General features: G+C 31.6%; 2 protein-coding genes across 2 annotated transcripts; both read right to left on the reverse strand.

The window, feature by feature from the left end:
• Nucleotides 1-1,697: 1,697 nt before the first annotated feature.
• LOC132803491 (protein ACCELERATED CELL DEATH 6-like) lies at nt 1,698-4,766 on the reverse strand. The gene is made up of 3 exons (XM_060816660.1): nt 3,670-4,766; nt 2,868-3,406; nt 1,698-2,359 (listed from the first exon to the last, which is right to left on the reverse strand). The coding sequence occupies exons 1-3, from the start codon at nt 4,727-4,729 to the stop codon at nt 1,718-1,720; spliced, it is 2,241 nt and encodes a 746-aa protein (XP_060672643.1). The 5' UTR covers nt 4,730-4,766; the 3' UTR covers nt 1,698-1,717.
• A 9,608-nt stretch (nt 4,767-14,374) lies between these two features.
• Nucleotides 14,375-15,637, reverse strand: LOC132803553 (protein ACCELERATED CELL DEATH 6-like). The gene is made up of 2 exons (XM_060816773.1): nt 15,503-15,637; nt 14,375-14,995 (listed from the first exon to the last, which is right to left on the reverse strand). Exons 1-2 carry the CDS (start codon nt 15,635-15,637, stop codon nt 14,375-14,377), a joined length of 756 nt encoding a protein of 251 aa, XP_060672756.1.
• Between the last annotated feature and the right edge of the window lie 8,058 nt (nt 15,638-23,695).

A 23,695-nucleotide genomic window follows, 5' to 3' on the forward strand; every position in this document is an offset into this window, starting at 1 on the left:
TGGTGGACTACATCACCATATAAAACAAAACTCTTATCTGTAAATATTATATTTGTTTAATTAAATTCTAATATATTCGTTAGTAAGGATAGGTTAGTAAGGAATTTAATTCTGATTAAAAAAGTAAAATTTCAAATTCTATAATAATGTTAATAGATAAGTTATAAAAAATTTGACTCTGACTAAAAGGGAAAATATTCAAGTTACATAATCATGGCATTGAAAGTTTATTTGATCATACCTAAAGTGAGATAGCAGAATGGTTGATTTTGTTAACTTCATTTACCAATTTACCCTATCTATTATACTTATGCTCCACACCTAAGCCAGCAGAATACTTTCATTGTGATTCTTTTTTCTCATTTAATTTTTTGGTTTTAGTTTTTTTATTTCATTTATATTCATTATCTTTTGCATATTTATTATCTTCTCATTTATTTGTTTAATATATATATATATATTGTAAATATCTACTTTTTATATCTTTCATATCACAATTATCTAAAATTATATTATACTTATGATAATCTTTTTTTTGCAATTTCTTAGTTATAACATTATTATCAGCTACTAATTATTGGCAAATAAATCTATAATTAAAATTAGATATATACATTTTCAACAATATAAGGTTTATTATATAGATATATTTTTTTTCATTGTTAATTTATTTTTTAATTAGCTGTACATATTTAAATTTATTTTAAATTTGAAATAATAGTTTACAGTTAAAACAAACATTTCATGATCATTAGAGCATCTGATCAAACATATATTTGCCAAAAAAAAAGCCTTGTTAGCCTTTTAATCATTTCTTGTCTAAAAAAAAAATTGGTTTAAGGAATATCATAATTAGTTGTACTTTAGTTACCTAAAACTAAATTTGTTGCATCTTTGCTTATGTTATTATTATTTTTTTTCAAACTACTTATTAGAAAATAATCTATGATTCATTATGTATGTTGCCCCATAGGGAAAAAAAAAAAAAAAAAAAATTGGGTCCGCCACTGGTTATTCCAGTTGTTTAACTTTTTATAGGTGGAAAATGTTTGCTCAGGAGGGATTCAATCCTCAATAAATGGAAAAATTACGAAGAACGTGATTACCTCCAAATATAACTTATCAAATTCTGTGATTTTTTTGAATGATGTCATGATCAAAATACAAGGGAGCTATTTACGAATTGAATGTGCAATAATAGGCAACTAGCTGTATCATTTGCTGTTACTTTGTTTGGCAAAATAAATATAGGAATGGCATTCCGTATATTATGCACTTACTCTTGAATCCTACAATTAAAACTTAAGTAAGATGAAAATAACGTACTTTTAAAATATAGTTAGTGTTTTTGCTTGTTTAGCACGTATAGGTGACCATAAAGAAAATAAATATGTATATATATATATTTTTTATTTAATTTTTGAAGATTTTCAGCAACTTTTTTTTTTCTTTTTGTTAAAAATATTTTCAATGTCTTTAACAAAAACAAAATAAATATTAATCTATGTACGTTTTTCCTTTTTGGATAATTTGTCTAAATTATACCATATACTTTTCCTTCAATCGATGAATTTCAATGGGCCAAGCCCAAATGGAAATGATAAATGACCCTTGGTATAAACCCATTGTAGTTGAAGAAAAACGATTATATATAGTGAAAACTCACCACAATACACAAGAAATCACATTAAAGAGTACAATATTACAAACATAGTGTTTAGATTTTATCATTGTCATCAACATCACTTCTTGTAACTATTACCAACAAATGGAAGGGATAATATAAAATGTAGCGTGTAATGCGATGAAGTGAGGAACTTGGGAAAAAAAGTGGAGCAAATACCATTGATATAGCAAGGATGCCAATCAAGCCCATGACTAAGACAAAAATGGCAAGCCCTATGTTTTTGCTCACTACCAGATGAACTCCTGCCATGAATGCTGTCGATACCATGGTCAGAGCTAACCCCAACAATGTTACCGCGAATTTAAGGGAAATAATTGCAACAGCAGCTGTAGAGGAGCTATAAAAAGCTATGTAGTTGCTGATTATGTATGTATGAAACATGAACTTGTTGTAGACTGCGTTTCTCATTATTCCATGGCTTGGCTCCGAGCTGTCATCATCTTTGCCTGGCACAGAGAATCCGGCAGCGAAAGTTACGGTGACAATAAGCGTTGCAACTAACAGAAGAGTATTAGCTCTATCCTTGTAAAATTCCGTGTCCGGTGTCTGTGTCTGCACTTGTTTTCCAGTATTCTCTTCTGGTTTCGAGTTTTGGGGCTCAATAGGCATGCCAACGATTGTGCTCTGAGCTCGTCGAGCACCGGCGTGCCTCAAGGCTTGCCATGTCAGTCGCTGCAAAGCATGCATTATTTATTTATTTATTTTTTCTCACAAATAAGTATGCATGGACCAAAAAAAAAAAACATTTTTTTGGTTGATCTTTGAGCTTTACATGTATAACAAAAATCTGATTTTAGCATATGTAAGTAAACAAGATGATGAATGCATGTTTAATAAAGGTTGCTTGATTAGACTAAACTTAAAAGTCCAATCAAAGGCCATTAAAGATCTTAATTTTTGTATGTGTATGCGTACATCTTCATAATTTTGCTATGTGGGATATGAGCCCTTAGAGATTTAAATTTTGCATGTGTATGTGTCTGCATAATTTTGCTGTTTTGGACATAATTTGGGCATTCTCGTCCAACGTAGCAGATTAAGTTAGTATATACATATACAATTTTGATCTGTTAAAAACATTATTCTCACTTTATAATGGGTATTTAGCGATATATTAAGTCCTAAAGGTTGGTTGGTACATCTTACATAAGAGTTGAATTGAATAGAAAGTGAATTATACCTCACGAAATGAGGGCATCCTGGTGCTAAAACTCAGAGCAACGTCAAGAGCTGTCTTTCCTTCTTTGTTCATGAGTTGTAGGTCAATTCTGGAATCCCATGTCAAAATGCTAACAACCATAGGATGACTACCTTTTGTGGCCAAGTGTAAAGGAGTGTTTCCTTTGCAATCTCTTTCATTTATCAAAATTTGAAGTTGAGGATTCTTTAGCATATATCTTACTGCTTTGGCCCTTCCATTCTCTGCGGCTAGATGAAGAATATTCTGATTTTGATTATTGTTCAGCTCTCTTGAATCGGGACAATGCAGCAGAAACTCTTTGATTATATCTATATGACCTTTACTAGATGCCATGTGAATAGGAAAGAAGCCTTTTTCATCAGCAACATATGAAGATTCTCTAAATTCATTTAGTATACGTCTAACTCCTTCCGTATAACCTACTAGTGCCGCATAGGAGAGAGGATTTCTCCCACTTTCATCAACCGATGTAAAGGCAGATTTCCACTTCAGCAATAAAATGTCCAAAATACCTGGTGCTACAAAACAAACTTAATCTGAGATAATTAATTTCCTATATATATGTATATATATATATATATATATAAGTCGCCCTGTTATTATGATCTATCATCGGTATACCTCCTTCCCAAAAACTAAAAAAATAAAAAAATCAAGTTGCATATCCTACACTGTAACAAAATTTATATATATATATATATATATATAGAGAGAGAGAGAGAGAGAGATATATATAAATCAATAGAGACAATAACAGATCAGGACAATTATGAGTACAAACCTCCAATCTTTCCAGCAAAGCAAACATGGAGAATTTTTTGTTTCATAAGATCATCAGGGTTATTTCCATCTTGATGCTCCATCATGGCCTTAAAAAGCTCCATGTAACGAGCTTCAGCAGCCATATACAGAGGAGATTTTCCTTCACTGTTCACATCGTGTGTCACTTTTGGATCTTTGTCGAACAACATTCGGGCGATCACGTTGTGTCGATTCTTCAATGCCAAATGCAAGGCTGTCTCTTTCTCATTATTCGTCACTCTTATTAGCGGCAAATTATTACTACTAGTACTAGTGCTAGTACTACAAGAGTCAGAAAGATTTACCTTTTCTCCATGGACGAGCAAAATTTCGAGTGTGGCAAGGTGCCCGGAACTGGCAGCAACATGGAGAGGGAGATTGCCTGCTGAGTTCGTGAATTTAACAAGTTCCGGAAATTTCATGAGGATCTCTTCAACGAGCAGATGATAGCCTAAGCTTGCTGCAATATGAAGGAGTGTATCTTCTCGAGATGCTTGTTGCTCGAAAAGAGAAATCTCCAAATCAAGATTTGTTGAAAGGCGGTGGAAGGAATCAATGTCGTTGGTGGTAACAGCCCTGTAGAATTGAGTGAAATCCATGTTCCGATGCTTCATTTGGTTCCTTATAATTTCATATTTAGCAGGTTCGGACGACGATATGGAACCTTTAGGCTCAAGGGGCTTCCCATGTTCCGATATGCAGATACGGTGGTAGATCCGCATATCGTCGACGGCGGGGCATTGCAACATCACCGCACCGCCGGTTTGGAGCATCGGTTTGGCAGCCCTGCGATTCATTGTAGTACGGAGGCACATTGTTTGGGAGGTGTGCTCAGGGGAATTCCCATCTTGTTCCGAAATTTCACTGTCCATCTCTATATCGTCGACGGCGGGGCATTGCGAAATTGTAGGTCTATGCCCAGGGGAATTCCCATCTTGTTCCGATATTACTGGGTACATCTGTATATCGTCGGCGGCGGGGCATTGCACCTTCACCTCATCGCCGATTTGGAGCATCGGTTTGGCAGGCTTGCGATTCATTGTAGTACCGAGGCACTTTGTTGGGGAGGTGTGCGAGGCACAGTAGTATGGTGGGTGATCTTATTCATAATTCAAATACGTATGTATATATATATATATATATATATATATATTTACTACAACCTATTGCTTGATGCTAAAAACATATTTATCATTTACCAGGTTTATTTTTTTAAAATAAAATTTTAAATATTAATAAATTTATATTTAATTATTAATTATTTTTTAATTATTAATTTTTAATATGATTTAAAAGTTAATTAAAAAAGGATTTAATATTAAAATCGAATGTCGTATAAGACTGATTCTATATATTTGTATATACATAAACTATTATATTAGAATAATATATATATATATATATATATATGTATTTTTCGTGAGGCAGTTCTAAATAAGGTATACTTTTCATAATCATTTGATTCTAATCAATGAATGGAATATTATAAAAGCCAATATCTAACAATTTCCCAACATCCACTAGTCAACAAAATTTTTAAAATGCATCGAAAAAAATATATTTATATATTTTTTATGGTCCAAACACAGCAATTGTGCATACATATTATTGAAAAACTTGTTTATATACCGACAGCTATACATACATAAGGTAATAAATGAAGGTAGGAGGTAGGAAAACATTATTTGAGCAGCAAAACTAATTAGGCCAAGCCATTAAATCACACGATTCCGCCGTTTGCATTAATTTATTGGTTCTGTATCATTGTTTACTTACTATTCTCAACGTGGAAATTATGTTATTAAATTCTAACAAGTATGAATTAATGCCTTGTCATCCATCTAATTGATTTAATTAGCAGAATTTTTCAGTTAACGGTCCGAAATAGAAAGCATTTTTATTCATTTATACCGTCCTAATTATGAAAAAAATGAAAATATTTATACTGTTTTGTTTTGAGGGTGAAATATACATAATGATTATCGTATATCAGTACTGCTTACCACATGAGGATATATATCCTGAATTAACTACACAAATTACCATGGGCGTGATAAACTAATATGGACAATAAAAATAAAGCTCATATACTTTCATGCTAATTTAATTGGACATTACCCTTAGGAGTTCATTTTCCCATCCATATCAATATCTCTTAGATTAAGTAATTGGATATATACCCTTATGTTCATTTATCCATTCATATCAATATCTCTTTTATTTATAAAAAAATTATCGATCTGTGTGCTTAGATACCCTTTGTTAAAGTTGAGAGTTTCATCATAAAAAATTAACCTAATTGAGGAACAACTTAAAAGTTTTATATACTTTTTAAAATTTTTATGTTTATTCAATACCAACTTTGTTAGGATTCTCTAACAAAAATTAGTTATGTTTATTTATAAAATAAATAAATAAGCTGTCAGTAGAATAATTGTTTTATATTAGATGGTTGCAAATTATAAATGAAATTTAATTATGTCTTCAATATACAATATTTATTTATTTAAGAAATCTACAATATATAATATACGTGTGCAATTTGAGACCTCAGCTGCCAGAAGGAAGCGCTTCCGCACAAGGGCCCAAAGATGGATGTGTCAAATTACATTCAGATAGTGTATAGATAACTGCAATTTAAAAGCGATGCAAAAAGTCCTGTGTATCTCAACTAACGAGTTATTGTGATTGACACCCAAGGGGGCGGATCGAATGGCAGGAGCCGACCAACCCCTCACATCTGCATGCAAAAGTTATGCGTTTGAATTTTGACAAGTTACATATGAGCTTTATTGTGGTTTCATATTTAAATATTTTTTTAAATACTTGATATTTAAAATTTTTTTTGAGGGCCCGATAATAATACTAAATGTTCAAAAAAATCCAAGAGCACCAAAAAAAAAAAAAAAAATTACATGGTTAAAAAAATTCTGGGTGCTAGAAAAAAATGCCAAATATTCAAAAAAAATCCGAGATATAAAAAAATATATATATATTCCAAAAATATCACATGGTAAAAAAAATTTTGAGAGCCCAATTACCATATGGTTAAAAAAAAAAAAATCTAAGGGTCTAAAAAAATACAATGTGGTTAAAAAAGTTTCAAGTGCCCAGAAAAAATAACAGACAATAAAAAGAAATTCCTAAAGCTCAATAAAAATACCAAATGTTTTTTGGGCTTGAAGAATTTTTTTGAACATGATATATATATATATATATATATTTTTGGGGATCTTAAATTTTTTTGAAAATTTTAAATGGAAAAATCTGAAAAATAAATTAAAAAAAATCATATTTGGAAGCCACATGCACCACACACGATATCTATTTGATGAACTCATTTAATTTTAACTGAGTTGGATTAATTTGTAACAATTTTGAAAATGAAGATATCAATATAGTAAAATTAATTTTAAAGCTTTTAAAACAAAATTAAGTGATTTTAGAGTACGTCAAAATGCAAGTATTACTCTTTTTTTTATTATTTTTTTTCTAAATAAATTGGTCAAGTCTCATGATTCAAATATATATATATATATATATATAATTTTTTTTTATATGTATATAAACAGTAATACAATTCTAAATAAATAAATAATGAATCTCCCCCCAAAAAAAATAAAAAAATGAATTGTATAATAATCTTATTAAAATGAAAGAAGTGAAGAAAAGAAAAGGGAGTGGAAAAGCACATCATGATGGAAGAGAAACGTGGGTTGATGGGAAGCAAAACACCACAAACCAAAGACATAGCTTGCGAAATATCAATAGTAATGGGAATCTCAATTTCCAAAACAGCAAGAATTGAAACTGATAACACTGAGTTGTTCAAGAACTCCCCTGTTGGACTCACTGGCTCTAACAATGTTCTTTCCTCTCGAAAATCCTCCATTCTATTCTCCGTTTTTTCCACAATAGTAATGTTAAAATTTAACACATTGTTTATATATCCACATCATCAATTTATTATTGGTAAGTTTTTTTACTAACAAATCAATTTGCTTAATTCTAGCATGTTTAACATATTTAATTTCTTTTTAAAGCAGAGAGATGTCAAAATAAAATGTTTAAAACAAAAATAAAAGTATAACAGAAGAACATATAGTAGAAAATTTATTTTGCATAACAGAAACTAGTGTAAATATGTATATTGTATAATACCTCCTCATACAATCTATATATATATATATATACACGTATGACATATAGGTATTGTATATCATAACAAAAGTTTAAGTATTATACCCAAAAAAAAAAAAAAAAGCATGTACCTTAAGCATGCAAAATATAATTTGATATAATTTTTTTTTTTTTTGGTTAAATAGCAAAATGTTTAGATCAAAATAAAAGTATTCTTTATAAAAAAAAAATATTTTTTTGAGTGAAAATTCTTTATAAGAAAATTGAATATGTTAAACATGCAATAATTAAGCAAGATTAATTTGTTATTAAAAAATTCTCAATTTGACATTGATTATATGGATATATATATATATATGTATAGATATATATAGGTGATGTGTTAAATCTTAATAAGTTGACAATTTTAAATTTAAAAGTCCTACTACCTCAATTATAAACCCATCCTCTCGAATAATTTATCGGGGTATATTTATCATTTCGTAAATATTTAGATTAAAAAAAAAAAGATACATCTAAACTACTCAACTTACAAAATAACTAGGATTCTTTAGTCAAATTTATTTGAATTGTCAAAATTTAAATAAATTAGGGATACTAATTAGAATATTTTCTATCACTAACTAATATATTTATCTATTTATTTTATTTCCTATTGAGCCATAATGTAAGCTTGTAAAAAACGCTTAATCCGTCATACAAGGTAAGAAGAAATAATAATTTTACATGTTTATTTATTTATTTTATTTATTTTTTGTTTTTGACGTAAAATCTAAAACCTCTTTTAGTAGAATTTTTTAAAAAAAAAAGAAAAAAAAAAAAGAGATCTTTTAATAGACCGTTTGGAAGGTCTTTCGCTGTTGCCACACCAATGCCTCCAAAGACTTTCTAACTACATTTTTTATTTTCAACCATTACATGTTCATTAATGGTGAATAAGGATGAACAACTTTGATTGTTAATTTTTACATTAATAACTATTAATTATCGTTATTATTATTATGTTAGTACCACGAAGTAGCTTTTATTGTTGTGGGTTATTGGTTATTGCTTGGGCATATATGTAAGAAGGTTTTATTATACATATCTTTGGACTAATTATATTGATTTTCAAAATTTGCAATTTAAATCCACAATTTTTATAAATAATGATTTAGGCTTTCAATTTTTAAATTTATTGTAGATTAATCCAATTTCCAATTTGAGAAATAGATGAGTAATAGCTCCATTCATTTACATGTCACGTGACCCCATCCCTCAATCCAAATATAAAAAACTTCATCCCTAAACCCCATCTATGTGGGCAAGCCATTAGCCATTCGTTTGTTCCAAATTAGAGATTGAACTAAATCTATCAGAAATTGAAAAATTGAACAACTAAATCTGTACTTTTCAATGCTGAAAACCAAAATTGCAAAATATTGAAAGGGGAATATTACACCAGCCCCCCAGGTTTAATGTTACTAGGAATTAGTCCTTTAGGTTTAAAAAATATTAAAATCTTTCCCTGGTGTTAACTTCTATTCATCCTTCAGAATTAAACTTTTTCTCATCACATGGCCTTGTAAAATAACTTAAATACCCTTAAGCTGTTTTAAATATAAAATACTAAAAAATATATCAATCATACCCCTTAAAATTTGAAAATGCATTATTGTTGGAATAATGCAATAAAAAATTTTGAAAGCTAGAAATCAACGTTGGAGTCCTATGATTAGATTTGGAAAGGACCGTTCACACCCCTCCTTGGTATTTTTTTTTGCAGAATTCTTCATAGGTACAACTCCTTATACCTATAAAAGTAGGATTGCTCCAACATAACTTACAAAACCTTGTCATTTACAACAATAGTAGTAGCTCCGAATTTGGTCATATTCATTTACAACCAGACAGCCCATTTTAAATATAAACGCCATATATCAAACCTCAAATGCAATCTCAAATCTCAAAACAACAATAATGCATACATATAATGCATTCGTCAAGTGCTAGTAGCAAAATTAATGGAGACCTAATAAAATTCAAAAGATGAAAGTTTTTTGAGGAAAGAAGACAAGGATAAAAATCTCATAATCAACTTCCAATCTATCTAAGCTGTACTTATTTTGCTTTCTAGGAAAATGCAACTGCTACTCTATTTGGACACTTGATAATGAAAAGTTCAATTGCTATGATAATGCAACCAGTTAACAAAGACAAAACGAAAATATGGAAAGTCGAATGTCGTTTTATGCAAAGTGGAATGGATGACAAAAATGAAATTAAGAACCTAACTGCAAAGGTTATAATCTAGAAGCAATGGATGGTGGAATGAGGACCCTAATATTTGTAAATATGGTGTTTTTGTCATATTTGTTCTTGCATTAATATATGTTCTAATAATCATCAAAATATAAAGTAGATTTTTAAGCACAAATGTTTAAAAAGCAATATCAAATTCTATTAAAAGTTGGTTATTGAAAAAACCCTATTAAAAAAAAAAATAGTTAGGCTATTGGAAAATTAAGAAAAGACCTGGTTATTTGGAAAAGTAAAATATAACTTGATTATTAAAAAAAAAAAAAAAAGTAAGAAAACACTTAACTGTAGAAAAAGTAAAATAATAATAATAATAATAATAATAATAATAATATCTTGGATGACAAAAAATAAAAAAAAATAAAAAAAAATAAAGCTTGGCTACTGGACCAAGCTCCTTTTTCATCATGCCCCCCACACCATCCATCAACCAAGTTATTTCTCTTACTCATCACCAACATTGCATTTTCTATTTATTAGCTAACTATTTATTAGCTAAAACTAAGTCACCCTACTCGTACTCATCATCAAACAGCTTTTCAAAAGACCAGTAGCCGACAATTTCCCAGCATCCACTGGTCAACAAAATTTTTAAAATGCATCGAAGAAGATAATTTTATAATTTTTATGGTCCAAACACAACAATCGTTCACCCTTGTCAAACTCACCATCAAACAGCTTTTTAAAAGCCCAGGAGCTGACAAGTGCCCAACATCCACAATAATTGTACGTACATATTATTGAAAAACTTGTTTTCATACCAATAGCTATCCATATGGTAATAAATGGAGGTAGGAGGTAGGAAAACATTATTCGAGCAGCCGAACTAGTTAGCCCAAGCCATTAAATTCTCATCTTTCACATGCAGGTTCCCATTCTAAATCACACGACTCCTCCATTTGCGTCAATTTATTGGTTATGTGTCATTATGTCATTGTTTACTTACTATTCTCAACGTGAAATTATTGCTTGAATTAATTAATAATTTGTCATCCATCAAACGGATTTAATTATCAGAATTTTCTAATTGAATAGTCTAAAATAAAAACATATTCTTGTTCATTTATATTATCCTAATTATGGAAAAATAAAACTATGTATATTTTTTTTATTTTAGGAGTTAAATATACATACATAATTATTGTATATCAATACTTCTAATCACATAGAAATATATATCCTGAAATAAATATACAAATTATTATGGATGTGTAAACTAAAATGGACACCAAAAATAAATTAAAGCTCATATGCTTTCATGCTCATTTAATTTGATATTACTAGAGTTCATTTTCCCATCTATATCAATATCTTTTTGATTAAATAATTGGACATACCCTTATGGTTGCATTTATCCATCCATACGAATATCTCATTAAATTATGTAAAAATTTTCAATTTATTTGAATGTTTAAATGTTATTTGTTAAAGTTGAAAGTTCGATTTCAAAAAATTAATTTAATAAATTAATTTACTGAGTGAAATAATTTAAAAAATTTATATATTTTTAAAATTTTCGATCGATGTGAACTCTGTTAGCATCCTCCTCTGAAAAGATAGCTATGTTTATTTATAAAATAAATAAATATACTGTCGGTAGACTAATTGTTTTATATTAGATGGTTACAAAATTTAAATGAAATTTACAATTATATATACAATATACAATATTATTTATTTATTTTTTTAAAAATCTACAAATACGTGTGCAATTTGAGACCTCAGCTGCCAGAAGGAAGCGCTTCCGCACAAATGCCTAATGATTGACGTGTCAAATTACATTCAAATAGTGTATACGATTTAAAAGTACCACTCAAAAAAAAGGAAAAATAATAATAACGATTTAAAAGGGATCCAAAAAGTCCTATATCTCAACTACCACGTTATTATGATTGTCTCTGCGGGGAGAGCCCTGGGTAATAATAACCATTTGCCCATATAATAGGTTGAATTTTCAAAGCGTTTCCAACGAAATTTTCATTAGTTTGATAGATAACTTCTAAAAAAATTTATTGAGTAAGAGACATGTGTAGATGAGGTGGTAAAAAAATATAAAAGCTATTTAACCGATTTTCTATTTATGAAAAATCTATTATTTATGAATAATCTTTTGTTGAATAGTATGAGTTATAAATTCAACCTATTTTCTCTTTATCAATTCATGAGTTTTTTTTCTTTCCTCTTTCCTCTCATCTCTTTCTTTAAATATATTAATTTATTTCATTTTAAATTTTAAATATAATTCATTAAAAAACAAATTTAAATTGACACTATTGTTTGAAAAAATAATAATATCCAAGCATTAATACATTCCAAATAAAAAATCATTAAAAATACTTTCGAATCTACATGATATCATTATATATCTTTTGTGTATCTATGATATTTATATTTTAGATTTTTTCTTATTTAAAATTTATTTTGGTTGATTAATTGCTAACAAAACTAGTTTTGTTATTTTTCTTTCCTTTTTAATTTCTTTCGAACCAATGAGTTTTTTTTTTTTTTTTTTTTGTCTTTTTTGGGGGGAAGGAAGTTTTGATGGGTCCACCATTGTACATATACACCTAACATCACATTAATAACAAAAAATATCATATAATTAATAAATATTCCAAGTTTCTTTATATGAATGTTCCATAAAACTAAGTTATTTTTTTATATGAAAAAAAAAATTGATTAAATTATCTTGGTTCTAGAATATGTATACCTAATTATGCATAAGCAATAAGAAGTTATTTGTAGTTAAGGTCATAATTCATACACTAATATTAGACATTGTACCTTTTAAATAATATATTTATCTAAATTCTTTATTAAATGCCAAGATCAATCTCATAAAAATATACATATCTTCCCACATTGGGGAAGGTATGTTGTTGCTCATTTTATGGTGGACTACATCACCATATAAAACAAAACTCTTATCTGTATATATTATATTTGTTTAATTAAATTCTAATATATTCGTTAGTAAGGATAGGTTAGTAAGGAATTTAATTCTGATTAAAAAAGTAAAATTTCAAATTCTATAATAATGTTAATAGATAAGTTATAAAAAATTTGACTCTGACTAAAAGGGAAAATATTATTATCAGCTACTAATTATTAGCAAATAAATCTATAATTAAAATTAGATATATACATTTTCAACAATATAAGGTTTATTATATAGATATATTTTTTTTCATTGTTAATTTATTTTTTAATTAGCTGTACATATTTAAATTTATTTTAAATTTGAAATAATAGTTTACAGTTAAAACAAACATTTCATGATCATTAGAGCATCTGATCAAACATATATTTGCCAAAAAAAAAGCCTTGTTAGCCTTTTAATCATTTCTTGTCTAAAAAAAAAATTGGTTTAAGGAATATCATAATTAGTTGTACTTTAGTTACCTAAAACTAAATTTGTTGCATCTTTGCTTATGTTATTATTATTGTTTTTCAAACTACTTATTAGAAAATAATCTATGATTCATTATGTATGTTGCCCCATAGGGAAAAAAAAAAAAAAAAAAAAATTGGGTCCGCCACTGGTTATTCCAGTTGTTTAACTTTTTATAGGTGGAAAATGTTTGCTCAGGAGGGATTCAATCCTCAATAAATGGAAAAATTACGAAGAACGTGATTACCTCCAAATATAACTTATCAAATTCTGTGATTTTTTTGAATGATGTCATGATCAAAATACAAGGGAGCTATTTACGAATTGAATGTGCAATAATAGGCAACTAGCTGTATCATTTGCTGTTACTTTGTTTGGCAAAATAAATATAGGAATGGCATTCCGTATATTATGCACTTACTCTTGAATCCTACAATTAAAACTTAAGTAAGATGAAAATAACGTACTTTTAAAATATAGTTAGTGTTTTTGCTGGTTTAGCACGTATAGGTGACCATAAAGAAAATAAATATGTATATATATATTTTTTATTTAATTTTTGAAGATTTTCAGTAACTTTTTTTTTTCTTTTTGTTAAAAATATTTTCAATGTCTTTAACAAAAACAAAATAAATATTAATCTATGTAAGTTTTTCCTTTTTGGATATTTTGTCTAAATTATACCATATACTTTTCCTTCAATCGATGAATTTCAATGGGCCAAGCCCAAATGGAAATCATAAATGACCCTTGGTATAAACCCATTGTAGTTGAAGAAAAACGATTATATATAGTGACAACTCACCACAATACACAAGAAATCACATTAAAGAGTACAATATTACAAACATAGTGTTTAGATTTTATCATTGTCATCAACATCACTTCTTGTAACTATTACCAACAAATGGAAGGGATAATATAAAATGTAGCGTGTAATGCGATGAAATGAGGAACTTGGGAAAAAAAGTGGAGCAAATACCATTGATATAGCAAGGATGCCAATCAAGCCCATGACTAAGACAAAAATGGCAAGCTCTATGTTTTTGCTGACTACCAGATGAACTCCTACCATGAATGCTATTGAGACCATGGTCAGAGCTAACCCCAACAATGTTACCGCGAATTTAAGGGAAATAATTGCCAAATTAAGATCACCCAATTGTGACCAAATTATGGCAACAGCAGCTGTAGAGGAGCTATAAAAAGCTATGTAGTTGCTGATTATGTATGTATGAAACATGAACTTGTTGTAGACTGCGTTTCTCATTATTCCATGGCTTGGCTCCGAGCTGTCATCATCTTTGCCTGGCACAGAGAATCCGGCAGCGAAAGTTACGGTGACAATAAGCGTTGCAACTAACAGAAGAGTATTAACTCTATCCTTGTAAAATTCCATGTACGGTGTCTGTGTCTGCACTTGTTTTCTTTGAGCTCGTCGAGCACCGGCGTGCCTCAAGGCTTTCCATGTCAATCGCTGCAAAGCAGGCATTATTTATTTATTTATTTTTTCTCGCAAATAAGTATGCATGAAAAAAAAAAAAAAACATTTTTTTGGTTGATCGTTGAGCCTTACATGTGTAACAAAAATCTGATTTTAGCATATGTAAGTAAACAAGATGATGAATGCATGTTTAATAAAGGTTGTTTGATTAGACTAAACTTAAAAGTCCAATCAAAGGCCATTAAAGATCTTAATTTTTGTATGTGTATGCGTACATCTTCATAATTTTGCTATGTGGGATATAAGCCCTTAGAGATTTAAATTTTGCATGTGTATGTGTCTGCATAATTTTGCTGTTTTGGACATAATTTGGGCATTCTCGTCCAACGTAGCAGATTAAGTTAGTATATACATATACAATTTTGATCTGTTAAAAACATTATTCTCACTTTATAATGGGTATTTAGCGATATATCAAGTCCTAGAGGTTGGTTGGTACATCTTACATAAGAGTTGAATTGAATAGATAGTGAATTATACCTCACGAAATGAGGGCATCCTGGCCCTACAACTCAGAGCAACGTCAAGAGCTGTCTTTCCTTCTTTGTTCATGAGTTGTAGGTCAATTCTGGAATCCCATGTCAAAATGCTAACAACCCTAGGATGACTACCCATTGTGGCCAAGTGTAAAGGGGTGTACCTTTGCAATCTCTTTCATTTATCAGAATTTGAAGTCGAGGATTCTTTAGCATATATCTTACTGCTTTGGCTCTTCCATTCTCTGAGGCTTGATGAAGAATATTCTGATTTTTCTTATTGTTCAGCTCTATTGAATCGGGACAGTGCTGCAGAAACTCTTTGATTATATCTATATGACCTTTACTAGATGCCATGTGAGTAGGAAAGAAGCCATCTTTATCAGCTACATATGAAGTGTCAGGACCCGTCCGGAATTCCTTCCCCGGAACCCTAGACAGCCCTGATCCCAGGGAAACCCTACCGAACCTTCCAACGGAAAATCCGGCAGAGCCTCCCCTAAGGGATTTACTTACCACAAAATTCCCTGCACTGAAAATACACTTCTAAAATTATCCCCTTATTCCTCCCACAGTACTACAAATCGATTCCACAAATTGCAGCACTTAAAAAAAATAAATACAGTAATCCAGTGCAAAATAAATACAACAAGAGTGAAAGAAATATTACAACTGCAATAAAAGAAGAACAGGGTACTTCACGAAGTAAAACAGCGATGAAGATCAAGTCCGCTCTCGATGAACACCGACAACCTGGTACCTAGAGGAACGGAATTTAAGAGTGTGAGATGCTAATCATCTCAGTGAGCGACCCTACTACTATACCATATAATATCACAGTAATAAGTATAAATAATAATTATTTGGAAATAATATTTTCTCTCAAAACCCTTACAATTCTCTCAGTTGGAAAGGTTCCCCTTTTAAAACAATTTCACAAAACCCTTTATCCATATTCCCCGAAAACCAAGACATCAATTAAATACCAGAAGCGGTAACAATTATATTTTTAATTCCAATTCAGTTTCCAAACATTTTATTTTTAAAACACAGTTCTGTAAATCATTTGATGCACCCACTATATACCAGTGGCGCCAACAGTACCCAGCGTCCCAAGGTACCGCCAGACAGGAGGTTATAGAAAGAAACCGGCATACGGTCGCGTGGCGTCCCACTGCGCCGCTGCTAACCTGGTGTCCCGGCCAAAGGGGGGTGGCCGCCCTCTCCGATGGCATCCACAGGACACCCTCATAATATCAACCGCGCGCTACTCACACCCACCTGCGCGCTAATCACAACCGTGTGCACACTAACCATATCACATATACCATATCACATAATCAGAACACCAGTACGTGCACGGTGCATCTAAAAATTATAAAATCCATAAATTTAAATCATAAAACAAATTTCACATTTTTCATAAGCATAGCGGGCATAATCCATCCGCTTGAACCGGAAAATTCTCCACAATTTCCTTATAATCCATACCATAAATTCCATGATTTTCAAATCCACCAACTCCCAAATCCATCAATTCAAATATCCACATTTTTTCCAAGCATAAATAATTTCTCGAAATATCATAATCAAATCCCATAATATTTTATGGGCATATTTCATAAAAATTGAAATCACCAACATAACCAAATATTTTCCTTGAAATATTTGAAAATCAAATCGTGCCCAATTTACCATTAAAACCACACCAATTTCAAAATCCTCAAAACCATAAAATAATTCCACACGGCATAAATTTGTAGAATTCGCATTTTCTTAAATCCAATAAATTCATAAATAATTCTACAATAAATCCAATAAATATTTGGCACATAGAAATTAAATTCCAAATATTTAATTCACACAATATATTCATCAATTAAATTCCCCAAAATTAATTTGAAGGTGGGTCACTCACCTGGAGCACGCAATTAACCCATGATCCACTACGGGATCAATTCTACGACTCACCGGTGCTCCTAAAACAAAATTCACAGACAGTCAAATAAAATAATATTTTATTCGGGTAAATAATACCCGGTACCCGGGGGGTCAAACACAAACGATAACTAAAATTTACGAATCATATACCGAATCGAAGCTCGAGTGATGCTAATCACAGATCCGGTCTTAATTTCCGATGATCGTATCCGACGGGGTTTGAATTTCGTCGCGAAGCTTTCCGGGTTTCGGCTCCGCAATTCTCCCAAACCGTCGCGAATTGGCGGAAACGGAAGTCGGATTTGGGTTCAGGAGGTCGAACACTGCGGACTGGAGCTGGCCGGAATTTTCGGGTACTCGCCGGAACAGTATTTTCCGGCGGGCCGCCACGGTCACCGGCAACGGTCACCGGAACAGTATTTTCCGGCGGTTGCCGTTGGCTGTGAAATTTTGCAGATTTGTAGATCGTGAGGAGAGCAATCTAACGGGACCGACGATGAGCAAAACGGAGGTCGGACGGCGGAGAAATCACCGTTTGAAGATTTCCAACCCCTCGCCGGAAAACGCTCCGATCCCGGCGCGTCGGTGGTCCGATGGCCGTGATTTTTGGTGGGTAGGCCGGACTTGAGGATAGGATGATGGGTGTATGGCGCGTGTACTGTATATCGGCCGGAATAGTGCCGATTCGCGGTGGCCGGCGGTGGAGGGGGAAAAATCGCCGCCAAACTTCGGACGTCCGATCCGGGCGCGTCCGGCGGCCGTTCGCCGTGAAATTTGGAGGTTTTGCCGGAAATGAGGTGGGCAATCTGGCTGGCTGGTGCGTGTACAGTAACTAGGCCGGAAAACGTGAAAATGGCCGGCGGCCGGTGACTCTCTCTCTCTCTCTCCTCTCTCTCTTTCTCTCTCTTCTCTCTCTTTCTCTCTCTTCCCCGAGTGTTTTAACAAATAAAAACCCTGCATGATACTGTTCATGCCACGTGGACCAATCAAAAGCTGACACGTGGCATTTCACTGTTCACCGACCCAAAAACATGAAAATAATACGGTATCCGGTAAACTTCAAACGTCCATAACTTTTTAACCGGATGTTCGTTTTGAGCGTGCCGCGAGTCTGTGAACTCGTATCGACGAGCACTTCACAACCATGCATGAGTCAAAGCTCAATTCCCCATAAACAAAAAGTCAACTCCGGCACCCCTTGGACAGTTTGGACCGCAACTTGTTTCGTCCATAACTTTCAAACCGTAGCTCCATTTTCGACGTGCTACCAGTCTACGAACTCGTGGCATCGTGCACTTCGCCACGGTACCCTAGTCAACTCAAAATTCTCACCGAGTCAAAAAGTCAACTTTTGACCCCCTTCGGTCAACGGTCAATGGTCAACCTCGGTCAACGTGCACGGATTCCGGTGCGATTCGGGATGGGGTGTTACATGAAGATTCTCTAAATTCATTTAGTATACGTCTAACTCCTTCCGTATAACCTACTAGTGCCGCATAGGAGAGAGGATTTCTCCCACTTTCATCAACCGATGTAAAGGCAGATTTCCACTTCAGCAATAAAATGTCCAAAATACCTGGTGCTACAAAACAAACTTAATTTGAGATAATTAATTTCATATATATATATATATATATGTAAGTCGCCCTGTTATTATGATCTATCATCGGTATACCTCCTTCCCAAAAAAAAAAAAAAAAATCAAGTTGCATACCCTACACTGTAACAAAATTTATATATATATATATATATATATAAAGAGAGATATAAATCAATAGAGACAATAACAGATCAGGACAATTATGAGTACATACCTCCAATCTTTCCAGTAAAGCAAACATGGAGAATTTTTTGTTTCATAAGATCATCAGGGTTATTTCCATCTTGATGCTCCATCATGGCCTTAAAAATCTCCATGTAACGAGCTTCAGCAGCCATATACAGAGGAGATTTTCAATCATTGTTCACATCGTGTGTCACTTTTGTATCTTTGTCGAACAACATTCGGGCGATCCCTTTGTGTCGATTCTTCAATGCCAAATGCAATTTTGTCTCTTTCTCATTATTCATTACTCTTATTAGCGGCAAATTATTACTACTAGTACTAGTGCTAGTACTACAAGAATCAGAAAGATTTACCTTTTCTCCAGAGATGAGCAAAATTTCGAGTGTGGAAAGGTGCCCGAAACTGGCAGCAACATGGAGAGGGAGATTGCCTGCTGAGTTCGTGAATTTAACAAGTTCCAAAAATTTCTTGAGGATCTCTTGAACGAGCTGATCATAGCCTAAGCTTGCTGCAATATGAAGGAGTGTATCTTCTCGAGATGCTTGTTGCTCGAAAAGAGAAATCTCCAAATCAAGATTTGTTGAAAGGCGGTGGAAGGAATCAATGTCGTTGGTGATAACAGCCCTGTAGAATTGAGTGAAATCCATGTTCAGATGCTTCATTTGGTTCCTTATAGTTTCATATTTAGCAGGTTTGGGCGACGACATGGAAGGTTTATGCTCAAGGGAATTCCCATCTTGTTCCGAAATTTCTCTGTCCATCTCTATATCGTCGACAGCGGGGCATTGCAACATTGTAGGTCTATGCTTAGGGGAATTCCCATCTTGTTCCGATATTACTGGGTACATCTGCATATCGTCGACAGCGGGGCATTGCACCTTCACCTCATCACCGATTTGGAGCATCGGTTTGGCAGGCTTGCGATTCATTGTAGTACGGAGTCACATTGTTTGGGAGGTATGCGAGGCACAGTAGTATGGTGGGTGATCTTATTCATAATTCATATACGTATGTATACAGTCTGTCTATGGTGCGGACGGTCCTCATGCGGACCACAGTATTGGTGACGGTTTTTCATAGTATTGGTGATGATTTTCTAAAAAACTGTTGTTAATACTATAAAAAACCGTCACTAATACTGTGGTCCTCATGTGGACCGTCCTCACTATAGAATTTCCACGTATGTATATATATATATATATATATATATTTACTGCAACCTATTGCTTGATGCTAAAAACAAATTTATCATTTACGAGGTTTATTTTTTTAAAATAAAATTTTAAATATTAATAAATTTATATTTAATTATTAATTAATTTTTAACTTTTCATTTTTAATATGATTTAAAAGTTAATTAAAAAAGGATTTAATATTAAAATCGAACGTCGTATAAGACTGATTCTATATATTTGTATATACATAAACTATTATATTAGAATAATATATATATATATATATATATATGTATTTTTAGTGAGGCAGTTCTAAATAAGGTATACTTTTCATAATCATTTGATTCTAATCAATGAATGGAATATTATAAAAGCCAATATCTAACAATTTCCCAACATCCACTAGTCAACAAAATTTTTAAAATGCATCGAAAAAAATATATTTATATATGTTTTATGGTCCAAACACAACAATTGTGCATACATATTATTGAAAAACTTGTTTATATACCGACAGCTATACATACATAAGGTAATAAATGAAGGTAGGAGGTAGGAAAACATTATTTGAGCAGCAAAACTAATTAGGCCAAGCCATTAAATTCTCATCTTTCACATGCAGGTTCCCATTCTAAATCACACGATTCCGTCGTTTGCATTAATTTATTGGTTCTGTATCGTTGTTTACTTACTATTCTCAACGTGGAAATTATGTTATTAAATTCTAACAAGTATGAATTAATGCCTTGTCATCCATCTAATCGATTTAATTAGCAGAATTTTCCAGTTAACGGTCCGAAATAGAAAGCATTTTTATTCATTTATACCGTCCTAATTATGAGAAAAATGAAAATATTTATACTGTTTTGTTTTGAGAGTCAAATATACATAATGATTATCGTATATCAGTACTGCTAACCACATGAGGATATGTGTCCTGAATTAGCTACACAAATTACCATGGGTGTGATAAACTAATATGGACAATAAAAATAAAGCTCATATACTTTCATGCTAATTTAATTGGATATTACCCTTAGGAGTTCATTTTCCCATCCATATCAATATCCCTTAGATTAAGTAACTGGATATATACCCTTATGTTCATTTATCCATTCATATCAATATCTCTTTTATTTATGAAAAAATTATCAATCGATCTGTGTGCTTAGATACCCTTTGTTAAAGTTGAGAGTTTCATCATAAAAAATTAACCTAATTGAGGAACAACTTAAAAGTTTTATATACTTTTTAAAATTTTTATGTTTATTCAATACCAACTTTGTTAGGATTCTCTAACAAAAATTAGTTATGTTTATTTATAAAATAAATAAATAAGCTGTCAGTAGAATAATTGTTTTATATTAGATGGTTGCAAATTATAAATGAAATTTAATTATGTCTTCAATATACAATATTTATTTATTTAAGAAATCTACAATATATAATATACGTGTGCAATTTGAGACCTCAGCTGCCAGAAGGAAGCGCTTCCGCACAAGGGCCTAAAGATGGATGTGTCAAATTACATTCAGATAGTGTATAGATAAGTGCAATTTAAAAGCGATGCAAAAAGTCCTGTGTATCTCAACTAACGAGTTATTATGATTGACACCCAAGGGGGTGGATCGAATGGCAGGAGCCGACCAACCCCTCACATCTGCATGCAAGAGTTATGTGTTTGAATTTTGACAAGTTCCATCTGAGCTTTATCGTGGGTTTCATATGTTGAGCGCTGTGGAAGAGAGCGATAGAGACAGCCATACAGCAATGGGTGGAAAAAGTTGTGGACTCCTACATGGTTTATAAAGATACAACTACCAATGATCCACAATTTTCTAAAACCTGGACTGATGATACCCATAAAAGATTCTTTTTTTTTAGTACCAAAAAAAAGAAAAAAAGAAAAAACGTATTATTATGATTGTCTTCGTGGAGAGGTGATAGTGGTGATAATTACTGTTTTTTCATACAATGGTCTGAATTCTCATATGTGAATAAATTTATTATATATCATTTTTTGTGTATATGATATTTATCTTTTAGATTTTTTTATTTTTAAATTTACTTAGGTTGATTAATTGCTAACAAAACTTGTTTTGTTATTTTTCTTTCCTCTCTAATTTCTTTTGAGCCAATGTTATGGTTTTTTTTTTTTTTGGGGGGGGGGAAATTTTGAAGGGTCCATCATCGTACATATACACCTAGTTTTGTTATTTTTCTTTCCTCTTTAATTTCTTTTGAGCCACTGGTTATGCTTTTTTTTTTTTTTTTTTGGGGGGGGGGGGGGGGGGGGGGGAGATTTTGAAGGGTCCATCATTGTACATATACACCTAACATCACATAACTATTCCAGGTTTCTTTATATAGGAGTGCTACATAAAACTAAGTTATTTTTTATATGAAAAAAATGATTAAATTATCTCGGTTCTAGAATATGTATACCTAATTATACATGAGCGATAAGAAGTATATAGGAGTGCTAAATAAAACTAAGTTATTTTTTATATGAAAAAAATGATTAAATTATCTCGGTTCTAGAATATGTATACCTAATTATACATAAGCAATAAGAAGTTATTTGTAGTTAAAGTCATAATTTATACACTAATACTAGATATTGTACATTTTAAATAATATATTTATCTAATTTCTTTATCAAATATCAAGACCAATCTTATATATATATATATATATATGTATATAGTAATATTCTATTGGACAATGTAACCCAATTTGCGCTGGGTGACAGCTATCTTCTCACATTTGAAAAGGTATATTGTTGCCCATTTATGTTGGACTACATCACCTTATAAAATAAAACACTATTTCTATATAATATACTTGTTCAATTAAATGTTAATAGATAAATTGGTAAAGAATTTATAATTCTGACCAAAAGGGCGAAGATTTAATTTCTATAATAACGCTAATAGATAATAGCGCTAATAGATAGATTGATAAGGAATTTGACTCTGACCAAAAGGATAAAAATTCATATTCCATGATCATGGGTTTGAAAGTTTGATCATATCTAAGGCGAGGCATCAGATCAGCTAATTTTGTTAACTTCATTTACCAATTTACCCCATTATTATGGCTACGCCTCCCTTCCTCTCTACCTAGACTTAGGCCTTTTTATGGTAAAATCGCCACACCTAAGCCAGCAGAATGCTTTTTATTGTGATTTTTTTTTTCATTTAATTTTTGGGTTTTACTTTTTTATTTCATTTATACGCATTATCTTTTGCATATTTCCTATCTTCTCGTTTATTTATTTTATGTATATATATAT

Source organism: Ziziphus jujuba, chromosome 4, assembly GCF_031755915.1.
Source record: "Ziziphus jujuba cultivar Dongzao chromosome 4, ASM3175591v1".
NCBI lineage: Eukaryota > Viridiplantae > Streptophyta > Magnoliopsida > Rosales > Rhamnaceae > Ziziphus > Ziziphus jujuba.

Excerpts from the sequence above, each read along its gene's own strand:
- LOC132803553 (XM_060816773.1), bottom strand. The coding sequence starts at position 15,637 with ATGGGTAGTCATCCTAGGGTTGTTAGCATTTTGACATGGGATTCCAGA. Across the intron at positions 14,996-15,502 it reads GGATGCCCTCATTTCGTGAG|CGATTGACATGGAAAGCCTT; the intron begins GTATAATTCACT and ends CCTGCTTTGCAG.
- LOC132803491 (XM_060816660.1), bottom strand. The coding sequence starts at position 4,729 with ATGAATCGCAAGCCTGCCAAACCGATGCTCCAAATCGGCGATGAGGTG. Across the intron at positions 3,407-3,669 it reads CTTTGCTGGAAAGATTGGAG|CACCAGGTATTTTGGACATT; the intron begins GTTTGTACTCAT and ends TTTGTTTTGTAG. Across the intron at positions 2,360-2,867 it reads GGATGCCCTCATTTCGTGAG|CGACTGACATGGCAAGCCTT; the intron begins GTATAATTCACT and ends CATGCTTTGCAG.